Source organism: Archocentrus centrarchus, chromosome 13, assembly GCF_007364275.1.
Source record: "Archocentrus centrarchus isolate MPI-CPG fArcCen1 chromosome 13, fArcCen1, whole genome shotgun sequence".
In the NCBI taxonomy this organism is placed as follows: Eukaryota; Metazoa; Chordata; class Actinopteri; order Cichliformes; family Cichlidae; genus Archocentrus; species Archocentrus centrarchus.
The window spans coordinates 39,355,273-39,376,878 of NC_044358.1; the positions used below are offsets into that span (position 1 = coordinate 39,355,273).

At 41.6% G+C, this 21,606-nt stretch overlaps 1 protein-coding gene across 1 annotated transcript; it reads left to right on the top strand.

The window, feature by feature from the left end:
- Positions 1–10,733: 10,733 nt before the first annotated feature.
- Positions 10,734–20,487, top strand: LOC115790911 (TRPM8 channel-associated factor homolog). The gene is made up of 12 exons (XM_030744920.1): positions 10,734–10,914; positions 11,169–11,843; positions 12,266–12,482; positions 12,846–13,137; positions 13,500–13,801; positions 13,924–14,098; positions 15,521–15,615; positions 16,371–16,584; positions 16,957–17,193; positions 17,812–18,029; positions 19,662–19,775; positions 19,990–20,487. Exons 2-12 carry the CDS (start codon positions 11,197–11,199, stop codon positions 20,230–20,232), a joined length of 2,754 nt encoding a protein of 917 aa, XP_030600780.1. The 5' UTR covers positions 10,734–10,914; positions 11,169–11,196; the 3' UTR covers positions 20,233–20,487.
- Positions 20,488–21,606: the final 1,119 nt, after the last annotated feature.

The following is a 21,606-nucleotide window of genomic DNA, read 5'->3' on the forward strand; positions in this document are numbered from 1 at the left end:
CTGAAAACATCCAAAAGTATATTTCCAACTAGATAATACTAATTTATAAAATAGAATGATTTCTTCTGAGTTTAGTCTTGTTTGAATGTTTCGCTGTATAATTTATGTGTAGTCACATTGTAATGGAAAAAGGCTTAAAAGATGATAATGTAAATTTGATTACATATATCTCAAAATAAAAATATGCTGCTTACAACTGTTGGGAGGGGTAGACCACTGGTGAGTACTTGATTTGCATTTGTATGACTCACAGAAACCTCCTTTACATATGAAAGCCTGCCCTAGACCTGAGGAGAGGGGGGGAGCTGAGGGAGCCCTGACACAGAGAGTCCACGGCAGTTTCCCTACAGTTTTCTGTTCTGACCAAAGCCTCCTGCTGAGAGCCCTAAAGCTCAAGGCGCGCTGCAATATTACATACAAGAAACTGTCGAAAAACCCACTTTTCATGCAGTGAAGTGCACTGATCAAGGGGTGAGCCACTATAACTAATTGGGCTGTATTTCGGGGCTGGCTGTGTGAGCCTTCCTGACCGGCAGCATCGGAGTATAGAGGGAGCGGGGCAGATGTTAGGATTATCAGTGGTTAGAAGCCAGACGAGTCACCCCGCCACAGCTTAAGTAGTGTCACAAAGTACAGAAGAGGGTAATACCCCGCTGACCAGCGGCCTGGGCCCTATGAAACGGAGTAGCTGTCACAGAGGTAAAACCTGTGGGATCTAACACAAGTCAAATAACAGCCACAGCTGCTACACTCTCTACAAAATGCCTTGGGTAGAAACAACTTGATCAGCTGTGTTATTGTGTCTTGTGCTTCTACATGTCCCCTCTGTACTGTATGAAGGTGCAGCCATCCTTGAATCTAACCGTTGCCAGTTTGTGTGGTTTTTCCGTCTGAGCAGATGCAGCTTTCTGCACTCTCTCTTCAACGTCCTCACACTTATCACTACATCGTGTTTGTGTACTAAAAGAGAAATAATTTCCTTGTTACTAAAATCAATTCTGAAGTATAGTTTCACTAACTCATAATACAAGACATTCTGGAGGGGATAACAGATGTGTCGTGGCAGTTGTTTGACTTGAAATGACTTTAATCTGCACATTTTGACTTTTTTCTCAAAATTTTGAATTTATTCTCAAAATGCACAATTTATTTTTTTTCTCAATGTGGCCCTAATACTCCTTTGTACTAGTACCAGTGCGGCCAGCTAATAAAGTTAGCCCTTCAGCCTGGAATGACATGGTCATTATGCTTCATAAAAGACTCAAGCCATTTTGCTTGGTGGTTTGTCCACGTCTAAAACATAAAACATATATATATGCAAATTATACATGCAATAATATCGGTGTACACAACACTATTTTTCCAAGAAATATTTGAAAAGGAGAAACTAAAAGATCAAATAGCATTTTTTATGCTTTGCTCTGAGTATTTACGGATATGTCAGATTTCTGATATGTGTCCCCCCCAATAGTAAACTCCTTCTTACGCCCTTGCCCTCTACCGTCTGCTGCTGACGCATTAACCCCATAAATGCTTGTTCAAACAGTTTTTTGTTACACTTCATATTTATTTTAAACATAACAAACAAACAAATCACAGTATTAAATGTATTTAAACCTTTTATGACATAAATCACAGTTTTTGACAGACACATTTATATTTTAACTGATTTTAACAATAGATTTTAAACTAAACCAAACACAGATTTTTTTAACCGAGTTACACGTTTGTTTCTTTGTATACTGATAATCTCTCAGCTCCGAGGACTCTTCACAGTATGAAGGTAAAGGTCTCCCTGTCTTCTAACATCCTCTTACATGTTCAGACTAAGCTATCCTATGTTCCCTTCCATGGGATTGTAGCTCAGAGTATTGGGGCAGAAATTTGTGCTTAAACCTAGTTCAGGGGGTATGTCACCCTCTTACTTGCGGCTTTCTGTCAGTATTCTCTGAGAGGAGAGATCTCTGTCACACATTCACACAGACTCACACATAACAATAACTTAACTGTTAATGTTGTAACTGTAGTGCTTACGAAGAAATCGTTTAGGAACTCACTGTAATGCCTCAATGTAAATCTTCAGTAACTAACACCCCACCAGACTGTGCAGTGACGGAGCAGTGACAATCAGAATACCTGAGTGAAAAGTGGTTGGTCTTGTTTTTCTGTGAAACAGCTGCAGTCTGTCTTAACTTGTTTTGGTTGTGTGTTTGATATGGAGGTATTTGGGCTGCTGCTGTTGTAAATGGCATAAAAGTGCAGTCTGCCATGGAAAACTGCATACGGGTGCATGTGTTTGAAGGTCTGTGTGTTGATGACCTGAAAACTTAGGCTAATGTGAATTTCTGTTGAAACTGGTGTTGGCAATGATGAGCTGAACATAACATTTGATCTGGGTGAAGAATTGGGCGCCTCACTGCCTCCATCGAGGCTTTGGTGAATGAGTGTATTGAAGTTTCTGGCCACACTCTCTACCTCCGTGGATGCTGGCCTTACAGAAAGAAGACAAACATAAGTTTGAGCTTGAATAGCAAAGCAAACAAAAACACAGGCCTGTGTTGGAATGTAATGAAGTACAAGGGTGGGCTGAAAAGTTCACAGGCTAACTAAGGAGTTAGCATACAGTAATTAAACTTGGCATGCCTTAAATTCAACCTTTACTGATGCCAACTGCATGTTTTCTTTCCAGATAAACCCGTATTGGATACAGAATTGTGGACTTGGAAAAGTAGTACTAGAGACATTTTGTGAAAATGGATCAAATTTGGCACCGTGGTGTTATCAAACATCTGCAGAAAAAGGGGTTAGCGCCCAAGGGCGTTCATGCTGGCATGGTTACTACATTAGGGGATGATGCTCCAGCTTTATCAACTGTGCAAAAGTGGGCAGCTGATTTCTTTGAATTGTCCTTTCCTGCTAACCCTGAAGCAGCTCTAACACACTTCATTTCCTTATTCTTTCACTGGAAACTCATATTGAAATACACGGATCAGCAGGAGTTGACACATCAAAATTCTGGTTAAACATTATATTACCCAAGCGCTATCTTTAACATGACTGCATTAATGATCAACCTGTCAGAAATGTAGAACAGAGACTGCAGTCTTTGGATATTGTGGATGCATTCTCAGATATGAATAAAGTTTTTGCATTTATAACATTTTGATTCTGTGGCCATAAAAGGTGCTGTCTCTGATCAGTCGAGAAGATCCTCCTCTTCTTATTTCTCCTCATATAGGCACTCCTTTCTCTGCTCTCATTTACATTCTTTCTTCTGTCCTGTCAGGTAGAGCTCCTGGTGTTTCACATCTCTTAAAAAGTGTTGTGCTGCAATTTAAGACCACAGAAAGGCAATGTTGTGGCAGACTTAAGACGTAATTTCAAAGCCACTCACCGGTATTAGCAGCAGGCAAGAATGATGGGCTTGACTCGTTTGCACCGTTCTTACTTCTTACTCCAGTCAAAAAAGAATCAGGTCGTAGTTTTGAGCGTTTATTTCCACCATCTTGTTCATCCAGGTCACATTTCCATCCACATACATCCGAGCTTCTCTCAGATCAGACACACATGAAAATATCCCTACAATGATCCACGTTTTAGATGGTAGCTAAATAATAACAGCATCAATCTTTACCTACAGTTGCAGCACGGTCAAAAAACCTTTTTACACCGTACTTGGCTCTGCCGCTGATCCACACTTCTATTCTAACCTCTGTGTCCTAGTGAGCATGCGCAGAGCTTAGTTCAATAGCTAACTAAAAGAACAGAACAAATGGGTTTTACAGTTAAATCTAATGCCATTTAAGGCCTTACATGAGCAGTAACAGCAACAACCAACAATAACAAATGAAGAACACACTATACACCTACAAACTAAAATTGCACCATCTTAAGTTCACATTGGCTCCTACATTTCCCGGCCCCTAATTGGGAGACGATATGGATGCCAATTACCAAAATAATAAACAAAGGAGCCCATAGTATACACATATGTACATTTTTACACCTTTGCACATATCAGTAGGTCTCATGAGAGTCCTTTAACGGTTCATTTCGCAGATAAGGCAGAGCTTTTCAACAGGTCTTTCCAGAGTGTTTGATTTTGTTTTGACTAACACTCTGCGAACAAGTCCTTTTGCATCTGGAATGGTCTGAATGACTCTACCTAGGACCCAAGAGTTTCTTGGAGCAGAGTCATCAATAATCATTACTACATCTCCTGAAGAGAGATTTTGCTTCACTTGAGTCCATTTCTGACGTTCCTGTAGAGCTGGCAAGTATTCACGTACCCACCGCTTCCAGAATAGGTCGGCTAAGTACTGCACCTGCTTCCATCTTCTGTGCGAGTACAGATCCTCTTTTTTGAACAGTCCAGGTGGCAGCAAAGGCTGCCTTTTCAGTAACAGTAGGTGATTAGGGGTTAAAGCTTCAAGGTCATTCAGGTCCTCAGAAGATGTTGTTATTGGTCTGTCATTTATTATCGCTTCCACTTCACATAGAAGTGTTTGCAGGGATTCATCATCCATAGTCTGTTCTTTGAGTACAGCTTTCAGAATTTTTCTCACTGACCGTATTTGTCTTTCCCAACTCCCGCCAAAATGAGAACCTGTTGGAGGATTGAAAATCCATTCTACTTCCCTTTGCCGAAGTGTGTCTTGTATTTTGTTTTGATTCCAGTGTCGCATGGCGTCACGAAGTTCCCGTTCTGCAGCAACAAAATTTGTGCCGTTATCTGAACGAATGGTAGCAACGTGACCTCTCCTGCACATAAACCGCCTGATTGCATTTAGGCAGGAGTCTGTGTCCATTGTGTGAGCAATCTCTATATGCACAGCTCTTGTGGTCAGGCATGTGAAAAGTACTCCATACCTCTTCACTGTTGAGCATCCTCTTTTAACCAAAAATGGCCCAAAGTAGTCTGTGCCAACATGTGTGAATGGTGGCTCATCTGGCTGAAGTCTATCTTTGGGCAGGTCGGCCATTTTTTGTTCTTGTCCTTTGGCTCTGACCTTTCTGCAGGTGGTACATTTTGAGAGAAATTTCCTTGTGATAGAATTTGCAGTGGGGATCCAAAACTTTTGGCGTAGCTGAGACAACATATAGTTTCTTCCACAGTGTCCAATCCTTTCATGAATGTCTCTCAGTATCAGGGTGGCGATATGGGAGTCCTTTGGTATAATAACTGGGTGCATGGCCTCTGCTGGCATACAAGACCTACTGAGGCGACCTCCTACACGCAACAACCCATCTTGAAGCACTGGATCCAACTTATACAGGGGGCTGCTTTTCTTTAGGTTATGGTTTCCCCTTTTTAAACTTGAGACTTCATCTTGAAAATGTTGGTTTTGACAGAACTTGATTATTTCGTGCTCAGCTCCTTTTACATCTTTGACGGTTAGACCTCCTTTACCTGTTGTTGTTATACAGCTTTGCATTTGGTCTACAGTCTGCTGTCTCTCTTGGTCAGTTTGAATGCAACCGTCTTTTGCATGTAGTTCCTTTCTCCTTTTCCTGATTTGCATAAACATTTCCTTGAACCTTAACATCCATGCCACGGCCTTTTTTAGTTTATACCAGCTAGAGTAGTGGTGAATGAGTTTGTTCACAGAATCTGTGCTTTCAGTTGCATCGATGAGGTTTGTGATGACTGGCCTTTTCATCTCGATGTCATCCCCAGTGATCTCCAGATGTTGTGGTTTCTGTGGCCACAGACACTTTGGTTCTTGAAGAAACAATGGACCTTGAATCCAACAAAGGTTGCTCATTAATTTGGCTGCTGTTTGGCCTCTTGATGCATAGTCGGCTGGATTTTGTGTTGTGCTGACATAACTCCATTGTTTTGGCTTAGTCAGTTCCCGAATAGTGATAATCCTGTTGGCAACAAACGTCTTGAATCGGCGAGTGTTGTTTTCAATGTACTTCAAGACGGTTGTACTGTCTGTCCAGTATGCCGACTCCTGTAGTTCCATTTGAACCTCTTTCTTCAGCACTTTGTCAATGGTCACAGCTACCACTGCCGCTGTCAACTCCATTCGTGGGATTGTCATTTGTTTTAAGGGAGCAACCCTCGACTTTCCCAACATGAATGCGCAGTGCACTCTTCCTTCGTTATTTGTCAATCTGAGGTATGAGACAGTCCCATATCCGCTCTCACTTGCATCTGCAAAATGATGGAGTTGGGCTGTTGCAACATCCCCGAATCCTGCTGGTTTTAAACATCTGTTTACAGTGAAAGTAGACAGCTGTTTCAGGTCATTTAACCACGCAAACCACTTCTGGGCGAACATGTCTGGAACAGGCTCATCCCAGTTGAGTTTTTCTTTGATCAACTGTTGCAGCAATGTTTTTGCGGGAAGCGTGAAGGGAGACAGGAATCCTAAAGGGTCATAAATGGAACTTATGGTAGACAGAATCCCTCGTCTAGTACTTGGTTTACTTTGTACCATGATCCTGAACCTGAATGAGTCGGATTCTATGCACCACAGAACTCCAAGCGCTCTTTCAATTGGAAGCTCATCTTTACTCAAGTCGACAGCTCTTACTTCCTTAGCTCGCTCGTCTTCTGGTAGAGAAGCCAAAAACTCTCTACTGTTGCTCATCCATTTGGTTAGGTTGAATCCTCCTGAGGCACACAACGCTTTGAGGTCTTTGTACAAGGAAATGGCTTGAGCTGCATGCTTAACAGATGTCAAACAATCATCAATGTAGAAATTGTTGAGAATTGTATCCACAGCCTCAGACGATGCCTTGATACTGTTGTCCTGGGCCGTCTTCCTTAGAGCATAATTTGCACAAGTCGGGGAGGATTTAGCACCGAATAAGTGCACAGTCATTTTATATTCCACCATGTCCTGCTCGATATCTCCCTCAGGCCACCAAAGGAAGCGCATGAGGTTGGTGTCACTTTCAGGGACCTTTACTTGGTAGTACATTGCTTCAATGTCGGCTATGATCGCAATTTCCTCTTTCCTGAAGCGTGTTAGCACTCCAACCAGGGAGTTTGCAAGATCTGGACCCTGCAAGAGTTCACCATTTAGTGACGTACCTTGAAAGCTCGCGCTGCAGTCAAAGACCACTCGTAACTTTCCTTTTTGCGGATGGTAGACACCATGATGTGGGACGTACCAAACTTTACCATCCTGGCAGTCTAGCTGGGTTTCTGGGATTTTGACAGCATAACCTTTTGCGATCATATCCTTCATGAAGTCACTGTATTCCCGACGGAAGACAGAATTCTTTTTGAATTTCCTTTTCAGTGTTAGAGCTCTTTGCACTGTGACACTGTGGTTATTGGGCATTGTGACAGCAGCTTTCCTTGTTGGTAGCCCAATGACATAATGACCATCGGCATGATATGTAGAGCTTCTCACGCAGTTCATGAACTGCTGATCCTCCTGAGACATTTCCGCCTTATCATCACACAGACGCTCTGGAAAATCCAGATTATATTGCTTTAGCAAAAGTTGCTCTAAATTCTCCACTGAAATACGATTTACTGTAGCTTGTGAATGTCCACAGTGTTCTGAGTCCGTGTATGTGTGATCTCTAAGTGGACCATTGACTGTCCATCCAAGAGCAGTTTTGACTGCATATGGCCCATCACTTCTACTGTTAATCACTTGCCATGGTTCTAATGCTTTGTGCACATTGCTTCCAATGAGAAGCCCAACATCTGCATTAATGCTGGGTATTCTGACTTCGCTGAGGTACGGCCATTTTTCTATATCCTCTTGTGATGGAATGTTTCCTGGTGACACAGGGATGCTTTTCTGTGTGTATACTTTAGGCAAATCGATGAAGTCATTGCTATTAATCCCACTTACTTCCAAGTCTGTGAGCAAATAGCTTTCCACATGATGCTTGGGACCCATGGTTTTCAACTCCAGCGTCGTCCGTCTGCCCTGCAGGTTCAACTGTAGGGCAAGTGCATCTACCTGGGTCCATAAAGGCATAAGTCTCCACTACCTTGTTGCCTTTCTTTGATTTCACCTGCACTGGTACGATAGAGAGGATGCAGCCATCTCCCGCCCCAGTATATGCACTTGTTTCAATGTTTGCAGCTACTGACCCACTTGTAGTTGCTGGATGTATGGCAGCACCTTCCTGCACCTTTTCCTCAGTCTCTTTGTCACTAGTTGAGCTACTTTGTTTAGCAAAGTGTAGCATGCTAGGATGTTTAAGAGCACAAATGTTACATGTCATTCTTTTTTTACAGTCTTTGCTTACATGGCCTTTAATTAAGCAGCTAAAGCACAGACCTGCTTTCTTGAGGAACTCGATTTTCTCCTTGTGTGGACTTTCACCCATCTTTCGACACTCTTCCAAAGTATGATTTCTTTCACAGAACACACATGGTTTGCTGAAAGCACTGCTAAGATGTGTCGTTTCACCTTTTGATTTTTGCATGGTAAGTCCTTCATTCTTAACTGGAGTAGCATTAGTTGCGAAGCTGGTACCTTTCTTTCCTTCTGGTTTTGACCGTAGCCTAATGTCAAGCTTCGCTTTGTCTTTCCTTTCAGCAGCTGTACTCTCTAGCAAGTTGCCGAATAGCGGATCCATCATGACTTTAGCTTGCTTATCCACAAATTTGACAAGATCAGGAAACTTGGCTCTGCTTCCTCGCAGCTCTTGTATCTCGTATGCGTGACCCCTCCACTTCTCCATGAGTTTGTATGGCAACTTTGACACTACCACTCTCATATTGGTGGGATTGTCCAGCTCATCCATAAATTCAGCATCCTCCATGGTGTTGCGACAGCTCAGGAGAAACAGTGAGAAGGCACTGAGAGCTTTTCCATCTTCTGGCTTGATTTTAGGCCATTTAAAAGCCTTTTCCATTAAAGCTGAAGCAATTTTAACTTCATTTCCATAGTGATCACTAAGGAGTTTCCGTGCCTCATGATAGCCACGATGTGCTGGCATATGTTGGCAGCTTTTAACTAAATCCCTTGGATCACCCCTAGTATATTGCTCCAGAAAATACAACTTATCTGCCTCACTGTCAGCTCTGGCGTCAATAGCATGATCAAATGCCTTTAGAAAGGACTGGAATTCCAGTGGATCTCCACAGAACAAGGGAATGTCTCTTTGAGGCAGGCGGGACAGCTGCTGGTTTCTCACAAGCAACTCTGTAATGTCATTTTGACGTTTCATCACTTTGAACAACTCACTTGTGTCTCTATTATGTTGAAGTGGCTCAGCTGCAGGTAATGAGTTTGACCTTTGCTCCACAGATGACTTTGGTCTAACTGCCGGGGTGTTAGTTGAATGCATTGGCCAGTCTTGGTATCCCCGTCTGGGTGGTGATGCCTCATACCTGTGCTGACCTTCATCTTCGTCCAGTTGACTTGACTGTAATACTGCGGCTGCGGCACCAAGCTGTAATTGAGGTGATTCATGCTCAGAATATATTTTAAGCCGTGCGGCAGAAGCCGCCAGTTCTGTTTGAATCGCCAGTTGTTCTTTGTCTGCATTTAACTGGGCTTCTTTCAGTGCAAGTGCCTTCTTTTCCTTTAATGCTGCTGCTTTTGCCATGAGCGCTGCTCTATTGGCCTCCTCTTTCAGACGTATTGCTGAAGAAGATGCATGTGAACTTGCTTGACTACTGCGACTGGAAGACTTGCCAGATTTTTGCTTTGCAGAAACATTCGAAACACTGTCCCTAGGAGTGACGTCCTTTTGACTTGTCTTTACCAAGTCTCTATGCAGTTTTGCTTCCTCAATCCAAGTCTCTACTCTTTTCATGAAGTCTTGACAGTTGGATACTTTGGGCTCAAACCAGAATGTTTGGTCGGCCTCGCTTTCCTCTTCTTTCAAATAAAGTTTCACTGACTGGTTCAGTTCGGTGAATTCCTCATACAATTTTTTGTAACTCTTTATTTCCTTTTGCTCAATATGTATCAGATTATCTTCATCTTCCATAAGGCGCTCTATTTGGTCGGATTTTGTAGTCAACAGTCTTAGTTTAGATCGTCTTGCAGTGATAAACTGATGCAGTTTTTCCTCAAAGCTCTTTTCTGTGGGCACGACTGCCCTCTTCTGGTCATCGTCGGTAACTGCAACTTCCGCATCCTCGTTTTGCGGGTCCGCCATTGCGGTTACAATGTTTCAATAATGTCGTGACAGATTGCAGCGGTAGAAGCGATAAATTAACCACTTAGCTTTAACACAAGGAAACGATTTCCATGGTTATCCAGATTAATATTAAGCGAATCAAGGCTTTCTGTATTTTCACCGCGTCGTCCCACAAAGCGGTATAATCCGTTTGGGCTCTGTCTAATTCCTGATCGCTCATGTCCGCAACATGGTCGCACAAAGATGCCAGAGAAAAGGTTTTTTGACTTAATGTTGTGGCAGACTTAAGACGTAATTTCAAAGCCACTCACCGGTATTAGCAGCAGGCAAGAATGATGGGCTTGACTCGTTTGCACCGTTCTTACTTCTTACTCCAGTCAAAAAAGAATCAGGTCGTAGTTTTGAGCGTTTATTTCCACCATCTTGTTCATCCAGGTCACATTTCCATCCACATACATCCGAGCTTCTCTCAGATCAGACACACATGAAAATATCCCTACAATGATCCACGTTTTAGATGGTAGCTAAATAATAACAGCATCAATCTTTACCTACAGTTGCAGCACGGTCAAAAACCTTTTTACACCGTACTTGGCTCTGCCGCTGATCCACACTTCTATTCTAACCTCTGTGTCCTAGTGAGCATGCGCAGAGCTTAGTTCAATAGCTAACTAAAAGAACAGAACAAATGGGTTTTACAGTTAAATCTAATGCCATTTAAGGCCTTACATGAGCAGTAACAGCAACAACCAACAATAACAAATGAAGAACACACTATACACCTACAAACTAAAATTGCACCATCTTAAGTTCACATTGGCTCCTACAGGCAACTTTCAGGTAAGAAATAACTTTGGTGTGAATGAGATCAGTGGAGAGCGGCTATTTGTTATTTCATCTCTGAATGAGCTGCAGTTTGACAATTTGTTGTGTGTCTTGTTATGATGTGTAACATATCAGCAGTACTTTTAATTTTTATTTTCCATCAGGTCAGTTTAGCATGCATACATGTAAGAAAAACTGCTATTAAACCCAATCTGCTAACACAGCCTACTTTTTTTGTCTGCCACTCTTCCCTCCACCTTCTTCATCAGTCTTTAGAGTATAAGTCCTCTACACACCATGTCATCTAACCAGTCACTTAAAACCCACGAAGAGGCCTACGCCTCCCTGATGAGAGGCCTGAAGGAGCTGGATCTACGGGGACCCTGTGTTCCCAGTGACCTGGTGCTGATTGGAGACCATGCCTTTCCTTTGGCAATGAACAGCCGAGGCCAGGTGCTGATGGCTGCCTCTCTGTATGGCAGTGGAAGGATTGTGGTCCTGGGTCATGAGAGCTACCTGACTACCTTTCCTGCTCTGGTAGAAAATGCTGTGACCTGGCTGAGAGGTGATAGATCTGATAACCTCTCTGTAGGGGTGCACAGAAATGTCAGTGCAGTTGCTGATAACCTCAGAAAATCCAGCTTCCAAGCAGAAGTTGTGGGGGCCTTCAGTGATAACCCGGGGGTTGGTGTTTATGTGACCAATGCCTACAGCATGGGTTCAGACCCGAAGGAGCTGGTTACATTTCTGAAAGCTGGAGGAGGGGTGCTGATAGCGGGGCAGGTGTGGAATTGGGCTTCAAATCACCCCAAAGAGAACACGCTGCATCAGTTTGATGGGAATAAAGTGTCGGGTGTGGCAGGGATCTACTTCACTGAGCGTTATGGTGAGGCGGAGAACCTGCCTGTCTCCCCTCAGATCCCATCTTCCTGGATGTCTTTAGTGTGAGTGCATGCTGTATTTCTGTTTTATTGCACAAGTTTTATTGCACAGTTTATTGCAAGTTCCACTGTGCAGATAATAAGTTTTACTCACAAAACTGTTTTTCTTTCTTACTAAAGTGAATTTTGCCATTGAAGCATTTTTTTTGCTACTTTTTCAAACTTGGGGAAAGATATTTTAAAAATTTTGCTGAGATTTTTCACTGGCATCCATCCCTCCCAGCATCCTCGAAAGGGATAACATTCAACTTTACACTGGCCCACAAGTCCGACACGGGGCTTACACTTAATTATAATGAAGTCTTTAGAAACAAAAGTTGGTCTTTTTATTTTTAAAAGTAAAAGATTTTATTCTTTCTATCTATAAACTGTGTCTCTAATTCTCAGCATGTCTCTTTTTTATTCCTCTTCCATGTTTCAAACAGGACAGGTAAGGATTTTAAGGATGACTTGGAGTTCTTACTCCAGGGGGTTTCAGAGTTCAAGCTCCCGTCTGACTGTCTAAGTTCTGAGGTTCTAGTCCATGGCCCGCTAGCCTTTCCCATCGGGACTACAGGTGATGGACGACCATTCCTGGCAGGAGCCTACTATGGACGAGGACGGGTCATTGTGGTTACACATGAAGCATATCTGAGAGTTGAGGTAGAGACGACAATAAATACGAGTCTTCGTTAAAATCAAGAATTTTCTCATTTTGCATATTTTCAAAAGCATTTTTTGCCCATTGCATTTGTTTCCACCAGCAGTCTGTCTGCACAGTACTTAAGTCATCATCAATGAAATGAGCTAAAATTGAACCCTATGTTATGAAAAATAAAAACAAAAGAATTGTTTTTTCGAAGTGTGATGGAGTACCGGCAGAACAACTTTCACATGCCAAAAATCACATATTTTGACAGGGTTAGGGGTGGGTAGTAGAGCTCAGAGAGTTAGTTAAAATGAAATGTCTTGTATATTACATGGCATTACACTCACACACTTGCTGCTTTCCTTCTTCTATTTTAGAGCATGGCTCCGTTTTGGAGAAACGCCATCCATTGGTTGGATGAAGGGCGCAGAGGGGTTGTTGGTGTAATGGGGAAATTGCCACTCAAAGTTTTCAGTGAGTCAGGGCTGCAGTGTGAGAAGACAAACTTCAGGAAAGACCTCAGTGTGTTTGTGTGTACAGCGTATATCACTGAGCATTTGGAAGAAATCCAAAACTTTGTGGCAGAGGGAGGAGGCCTGCTGATTGGAGGACATGCCTGGTGGTGGGCTCGGACACATGCGGGGAAAAATCCACTCACAGAATTCTCAGGTATGATAATGCACCACAGGATTTTCACAATATACACATCAGAAATACCAGCATTTCTGATCTGTAGTATCCTTATTGTCCACCTAATTGTCCATAAATGCACTGCATTAATACAGAGCTTTTCTTGTCTTATCAACCACCACAAATACTTAAATGTATTGTTTTCATGCAGTGGTGTAACAGACTCACACTCATACGCTGATGATAAGGTGTAGTTTCTTGTCCAAAAGACACTCTGAAATGCTCACTGGAGAAGTCAGGGATAGAATGACCAACGCTCTGATTAGTAGAAAGCTAAAGTCACCACACTTCAAACAATGCAACACAGCAGATGAAGTCAGATTTGCTGTAATGTCTTTCAGGGAACAAGATCCTGAACCAAATGGGACTGAGCCTGTTGAAAGCAACAATCAGTGCAGGATCCTACAAAGCCCCTGTACCCAGCCAGGCTATTAAAGATACCTACCACTTCCGTCACCTTCTACACCGCTTTGCTGCCCACGTGACTAGAGGTGACAAACTTAGTGAGAATGAGAAGAAATATCTGAAAAAGCTGGGCAGCGACTGCAACACGTACTTACACACAAAGGTCCACGGCTGCTTCTACTACACACAAGTGTTGACCACACTCATTGACATTTTAATGAGGTCAGGCCTGCCACGGGTGAGTAGAAAAAAATAATATGACCACCTTTGAAAAATATTGAAACAGCAACATAATAGTTGGCGCCACTGGTCATTATACCACAGCTATCAACCACTAAGATGTTTCTCTTTTCTCTCAAGGTGAGTGACAGCTGCCCTGTCAAAACTCCAAAAGACCACCTGCTCCTCAGTTTGGGATCAGCTGTATATGAGGTTTGCCCAAATCCTGATGCTCTTCTGCCCTACCTCATCAAAGATAATCCACTGATGCCAGACGTCTATAACCACAGGTTCAAGATTGATGTTAACACAGCAGGTCAGATTTAATCATTGTGGACAAATATGTGGCCTGTTTATGTGTCATGGTCTCTGGATCTTTGACTCAGAGTTTTGGGTTTTGTTATCTTTTGTGTTTTGTTCCAGGTTTGTCTCCATATCTCCAGGTTGTGGCTCTCTTCCTGTTTTATTTTGGTGGCTGTTCTGCTCTGTGTCTTGTATCTGGGTTAACTTCCCCTCTAGTGATTATGTTACTTATTCCCAGCTGTGTGCCCACCTGTTTCCCATCCTCTTATCCTGAAGTGTGTTTATTGTCTCCTTCGTCCTTCTGTTCCTCCTGTTGTGTGTTTATTGTGCAGAGAATTTTTGGTCCTTTAGTTTGTATCCCTGGCTTCAGCCCAGGCCAGTTTACTGCTTCTGTTTTTTGTTACTTCTAAGAAGACAAACACTGAAAACAGTGAAATACATTTTAAAAAATGCAGATTTGTTATATCTACATGTCACCAACTGTAACCTCTGATATTGTACGTTGAGGTGTTACGATATGCTGCAATTTCCATAAAATTAAAAATTTGTATTGTGTTAAAAATGCACATAAACAATCCAGCAGCAGTACCATTAAGGTTACAGATTCAATTTGCCATTCATCATAGTTTTCTTCTCACTCAACTGAAGCCACAGCTTATGTCTACACACAAGCATGATCACAATATGGTGACATTCACGTCTCTGTTGCTGAGGCAACTTCTCTCACACACCACGAGAGTTTACTTTTTACAACTAGACTGATCGCTCACACAGAAGTTTTTGTCATGTTGTTGAGTAAAGCAGTGGAGCCTGGTTAGAAATTAATTCTTAATTTAATGAATTTTGTTACCTTCTCTTCCTGAGGCTTCTCTCCACTGAGTTCTGAGTGTTTAAACTATTTTTATATTGTCCAAAGGCTGGCAAAATATGGCCCTAACAGGAAATAACCTCCACAAAGACATTAGAATCCTGAATTATGTTTAAGAACCTCACTCACAAAAACTGCACTGAATGTTTACTACTATTTAGGTCCAGTTCAATGTTTCATCAGTGACCAGCACAGTGGGACAGATCTGAAAACTGAGAAAATGTAGCCTAATCTAAAAGCACATATAACATTTAAGTTAATTTTTTTAATGTTAGTAATATTTCCATCATAACCTCTAACCATGATTGTATTCAGTTCTCCAGTGTGTGGCTCCTCTCTTACTTTATTAATGTCATTGTGGTCCTCTGATGCTGCTCCCTTCTGTTTCCTGTTTCTTTAGTTTGTTGTTGGCCTGACTGAGTCAGCTTCATGTTGTCTTTTAGTTTCATGGTTTTGTTAGTACTGCTCAGATCAGTGACATTTTTTGATAAAGTTCAGGAAACGAGAAAAACAGATCTAAGAATAATTTTTACTCATGACATTTTTTCCCCCAATTTTTGTGTGTAGGTAGTGAAGAGTGGCTCAGCACTGGGCTCTACCTGTCTCCTGGCATGAGGACCTACATGATCATGCCAGCTGAGATTGTCAACAAAGATTGGAAGGTACGGCACACCAGATCAGATCATTTGGAGGTCTTTGTCCTTCTGCTAATGCTACATGTTTATGCAGTCCTCTGCCCCCAGCAGCAACCTAGGCACTCCTCAAGTGAGGCTCAGAGTGTGAGCCCCAAATCCCAATGCATCCTTGTAACCCCTTGAAATTACAGCATCTGTAGTTGAAGCCACTGCAACACTGAATTTAAAAGATGGATGTAGCCACCATGACATCACCCACTGGTGTAGCTCTGTTTTGAAACTCCTGCTGTGTTGATTTTTAAAAGGCAGAATAGACCATATTGCAGGAGAGGGGAAGATGTTATTGTTGTAACTAATATTAATAAGTCCATTTGGAAAGGTGCATCTATTGGATGTACAGTTGCATCACACATAGTTCATGTTTTTGTTTTACTAATAGTTCATCTGCATATTTCAAGTTCCTAGATTTGTTGCACATTTGTTGCTCTGTAAAATGAACAGCGGTGGATGGAGCAGCTAAAAAATTCTTTGTTTTTTATATCTATTTGAAGTCACTAATCAGGGATTAAAGCATAAAATATATTGACAGAACCCCTCGGTTGCTAGTACCAGATTGTGGCAAGTGTAATCCATTCTGGTAGCTAACAGCTGAAACTGTCAGCACAGCGAGCACAACACACACACAGGGTGTAGAGAGCAGTGGAGGCGTGGAAAAATGTGTCAGAATTAAGTTATTCACAAAGCAGTCGTGGGGAATAATATAGTTTCCTTTTCATCTGCAGATTCAGATAGGCTGCCACACTGATAACCTACATGGCAAAGATGAGCTGAAGAGACCACCACGTGTTACTGAGCGGTTTCCTGTTACTTCAGAGATGATGCACGTGTGCAACCTTTGGGGGGGGCTCATCTACCTGGTGGCCCCACCCAACACAGACATGACAGGGTTGGAGGTGACAGTGCAGAAGGCTGTAACTGCTCCATATTATAAGTCTGGTGAGTCTGTGGTGTTTTGAACAGTGGTGTGTACTTTGTGTCCCTGGAGTTAATGGAAGATATCAGGTGAACCTTGTTATTCAGTTTGATCACCTTCATTCAGCTCAGCATGTTTCTAGCCAGGTGTATACAATTCTAAAAACTCCAGTTAACAGTGTAACCTTTCAGCCTTTTACAGCTGTTTAAAGCTGCTAGGCTGTAATGAAATGCATATGTGACACTGGATAAAACCAAAAGTCCTTGTGAAGATTTCATTTATATCAGGTGCATCAGGGATTTTTTCCCTCATCAACCAGTGCTACAACCCTTTGCAAAAACTGTGGAAATACCAGCTTTTTTTCATGGATCCACTCGTCTCTTTGTTCTTTTCAGGTGTGACAACTGCAGCTGAGTGGTCGCTGCTGCGCACAGCTCCTTCACCCTGGGCAGAGTTGGAGTTTGAAAACATCATCCTCACCGTACCATCAGGCGCTGTTCGGGACCTGGAGAGCCCCGATGCGTTGGCCGCTCTGTGGGATGAAATCATGAGGGCCATTGCAGATCTGGCTGCCAAACCACACAAATTTCCCCGCAAGGAGCGCTTTGTGACAGATGTGCAGATTTCTGCTGGTAAGTGCATTTGCCTCATGTTGTATACACCTGGCTTTTATCTATTTGTCCTCTGGAGACTCCCAAGGACATGAAGTGTGTCCCATCTCGTGGTGGGTGACAGATACTTTCACCAAAACAGCATCTGCATGTTTTAAGCTTTTCTGTCATTTACATGCTGACATTGTTAGAATGGTGGATGCTAAACACGACCAATGAGATCTCATCTCAGTGCACCTCAAGTAATTCTCTGAATGCTTCACACTGCTCAGTTTCAGACAGTTTTGAGGGCTTTTTTTGTTCTTGGCTGTGTGTGATGTCAAAGAGAGGGTAACTTAATATGGTCATCTCAGGCTGTGAGCACAGGACCCACCTCCAGTTCAAACTTTCTGTTAATGACAGAAATTAATAATTTACAGAAAAACAAGAAATCATGAGGAATAGTAACCAGAATTGAGAGTTTTCAAGTACTTGAATACAACACGAACAAGATGATGTGGCATTAAAACATTTAAACACTTCTTTTTTTTTAAATGACTAAATTGTAGGGGTTTTGTAACACCAGGGTAATCATTAGATCCATTTACATCTTAAAACAGTTATTGCTATGCCACATTTCTTTCTTTTTTTTCTCTTAAGGCTGGATGCATTCAGGTTATCCCATCATGGCACACATACCCACAGCTGCTGAGGTAGTCGCTGTTAAACAAGGTCAACAACTGTGGGGCCCCATCCATGAGCTGGGACACAACCAACAGAGAAGCTGCTGGAACTTCTCATCACACACCACAGAGAGCACCTGCAACCTGTGGTCAGTGTACGTGCATGAAGAGGTGCTGGGCATGAACAGGGCACAGGTGGAGTAAATCACACGTCTTTGGAACTAAAAGTTGTTTTTGTTATTTGTTTTGTATCAATCTGTTATGGTCCTGGGGCCTATTCCAGGAAGCGTGTTCAACAAACTCTGAGTTTCCCATACCAGAACAGCTGATCAGAGTTAGTTCAATCAATACTAAGGTTTTTTTACCCTGAGTTAGCACGTGCGTGAATCAGAAAAGAAAGCCATCATCAATGGAGCACTGACACCAGGATTCACCATGGCAACAGGTAAATAAAGACTGGCGCCTCCATTTTAATCCGATGGATGGCGGTTCACATGTGTCATTGTGGAGCATGACAAGTCTGACCCACTTTGTCATCACAGACAGAATAAAAAATTTTTTATAAAATATATCATTTTTAATACTCTCTGCTGTCATCATTTACAAAACTTAATCTCCATCAGATGAAGCTGAATCCTAATTTTACATTTAATTTATAAAATCTAATTATTCAGCTGCAGCCTGACGGACAAAATGCAGGAGACAGAAAGTGAAGATAAAAATGTGGAGAAACAGCTCAGACTGACTTTACTGACCGACATGTGTGTTAGAGACTGAGACAGCAGCAGACCCCCGGGGGTGGAGCTGACCTCAGGTCAGTTTTTCAACGTAATAAAAACTGTTTTTGCTGCCATTTCTGACAGTTCAGCTTATAACAGTTCAGTTTATGGGCATTTACTGACACGGTTTGCTGACCTGTTAGATGATCACCGATTTAGGTGATTTTCAATGGAAAATATTTCGTGATTCATACTCTGAATTACAGACATCATAACTTTCAAAATGTCAACATTTAAGTCACTTTGAATACATTTAATTTTATCCAAAAGAGTTTGTTGGGTAAAACCTGCCAGCCTGGTTGCTCCGGTTACTGACTCAGAGTTGGAGGTAGCTCTGTTTCTGCAACTGAAAACCTGAGTTTCCCTCTTTTTAGGGTTAACAAACCAGAGGTATTAGATAAACCTGCTTCCTGGAATAGGCCCCTGGGCTACTTGCCCAGTGTTTTTGAGTTTTGGACTCTGAGGTTTTGTTTACTTAATTATTCCATGAGATTCTTGGTTTCTCTTGGATTTATATTATTAGTATAGTTTCATTTTAATTATATTTAATTGTGTTCTCAGTTCCTAGTGCTTTAGTTGAGTTCTCCCTCTGTGTCTGCCCCATTATAGATGTGCCCTCCCTCTTGCATGTTGAGTCCCATGTTGTGTTCGTTCATGTGTCTGTGTGTCCTCTGTGTGTCTGTCTTCCTGTGTGATGTCAAGTCTGCGTTCCTGTCTCCATGTTCAGTTGCTCATGTCCCTGTGACCCATCCCCCAACATTTCCCAGCCCTGGAGAGTTTCTGAGTGTTTTATTAGTTTTTAGTGTGTTTTGTGTTACCTTCTGGTTGCCCTGCCTTCAGTTAAATAAAAGACTCACTTTCATTTTCACCCTTTTTGCCTCCACCCGTCCTGCATTTGGCTCCTCATTTTTCCATGTGGTCAGTGTCCACTGACCGACAATATCAAAAAAAATCAACTCTTTTTGTATTCTCTGTTTAAAGATCTCTTAATGTTTCCACTATGATCACAGGATTTCACAACCATTTCCTTCCATGTTGTTCAATGCAGGCTCATGGTTATTTGAATTTAGCAAAGCGAAAGAGTCGAGTAGAGGAGTACATCAGAGGAGGCAGGAAACTCAGTGACTGGAGTGTGTGGGTTGCCCTGGAAACATATCTGCAGGTGAGAGAATAACAGAAAAACTTTGGAGTGACTCGTTTTCACTGAAAAAATGAAACAAATAGGACTGAAAGTCTCTAGCTTCATTTGATCCAGTCACATTTAGGGGTAGGGCTAGGTCTAAGCTGCATTTTAGCCACTTGGTCAAGAGGTTAATGTTCATAAAATAACAGACAAGAAAGAGTTTGAGTTGTTTTCATATCTGTCTCGTCTGCAGCTGCAGGAAAAGTTTGGCTGGGATGCCTTTAAGAAGGTGTTTGCTGCTTACCACCACATGAGCAACTTCCCCGGTGACAACAAAGGAAAGATGAACCTGTATGCTGAGACTTTCTCCCAGACTGTGAGGATGAACCTGACTGGATTCTTTAAGGCCTGGGGCTGGCCCATAAAAACAGCCACTGAAGAGAAACTGTCCGTGCTGCCTTCCTGGAGTGATCACCCCATGAGCCAGTATGGCTGAACCTCAGACCACTGCAGGCTAAAGAAAAGTGATTTAGTTCAATCGGTGAGATTTTTGTTGATTACCTTTTTGTTATTAATCTTTTTCTGACAGTTACTGCAGTACTGCATTGTACTCCAGCTTAAAGTGAATATTGTAGCTTCTTTCACAGTACTTTCAGGGATCTGTTGCTCCAAATTAGAGTCTGTCCAAATTAACTGTGAGATTTCTTTGTTATTTTGGAGGGACATTAAGGTGTCCTATTTGCTTTTCTGTATTCAGGGTTGTGAAAATTAAAGTTGTTTATGTTTTCTCCAGTGACTCTTAAATGTATAATATTCACTGACATAAATAAAAAAATTTTTTTGAAAGAAAACTCATATCTGTGTTTAACTGAATAACTGAGTCAAAAAAAAAAAAAAAAAAAAAAAAAAAAAATATATATATATATATATATATATATATATATTAGGGGTGGGACTTTAACGCGTTAATTTTGATTAATTAATTACGGGGAAATAAACGAATTAAAAATTTTAACGCATTTTAATCGCACTTTGCACTGTGGAACATTTCTCAGTGCACGAGTTCCAGGCATACAGATTATATCGACGCACAATGTCCAAATTCAGGAGCCGCATCCTGCGAAGGACCCGGCTCACGTCCTTCGCAGCCCACGAAGACCTCAAAGGCCGGAAGTGAGCGGCTAGCCTTCATATCAGCTGCCGTCACCTCTGCGTAGCTCATGTCGCCTAGCAACGTGAGTGTGAAGCACAGCTGTGTGAAAGCAGCTGTTAAACGGAGAACGAACTTTTTCTCCTTTTTGTGGTTTAATTTTTATTCTTTTATTGAAAATAAGCTGTTAAAACAAGCATAACACATTTCAACATCAAGGAATGCAGCTGAGAGAATGATTCATTTCCAACTATATTAAGTGAGACATTAATGTTGAATAAAACTATCCAGTTATGATGCTTAACTTTTATTTCAGGAGTTTGCTTTTACAGGAGCACTTCGGCCCTGTTGGCCTGTGTAGTAGACTGGTGGGAAAATAAACAAAAGTTTGAATTTTAAGCTTATGTATATTGATTCATTCATCAACTAAACTTAAATTAATATTTCTCATGTCAAATATTGAAATGCAATTAAAATGTGATTAATTTTGATTAATTAATTACAAAGTTTGTAATTAAATTGATTAATTTTTTTAATCGAGTCCCACCTCTAATATATATATATATATATATATATATATATATATATATATATATATATATATATATATATATATATTATGTGCCTGACCCACAAATGTAAAACATTTGTGGGTCAGGCACATAATATTTCACATAATTGCACAAGACAATCAAAAGATTTGCTGAATCAGGACACAAG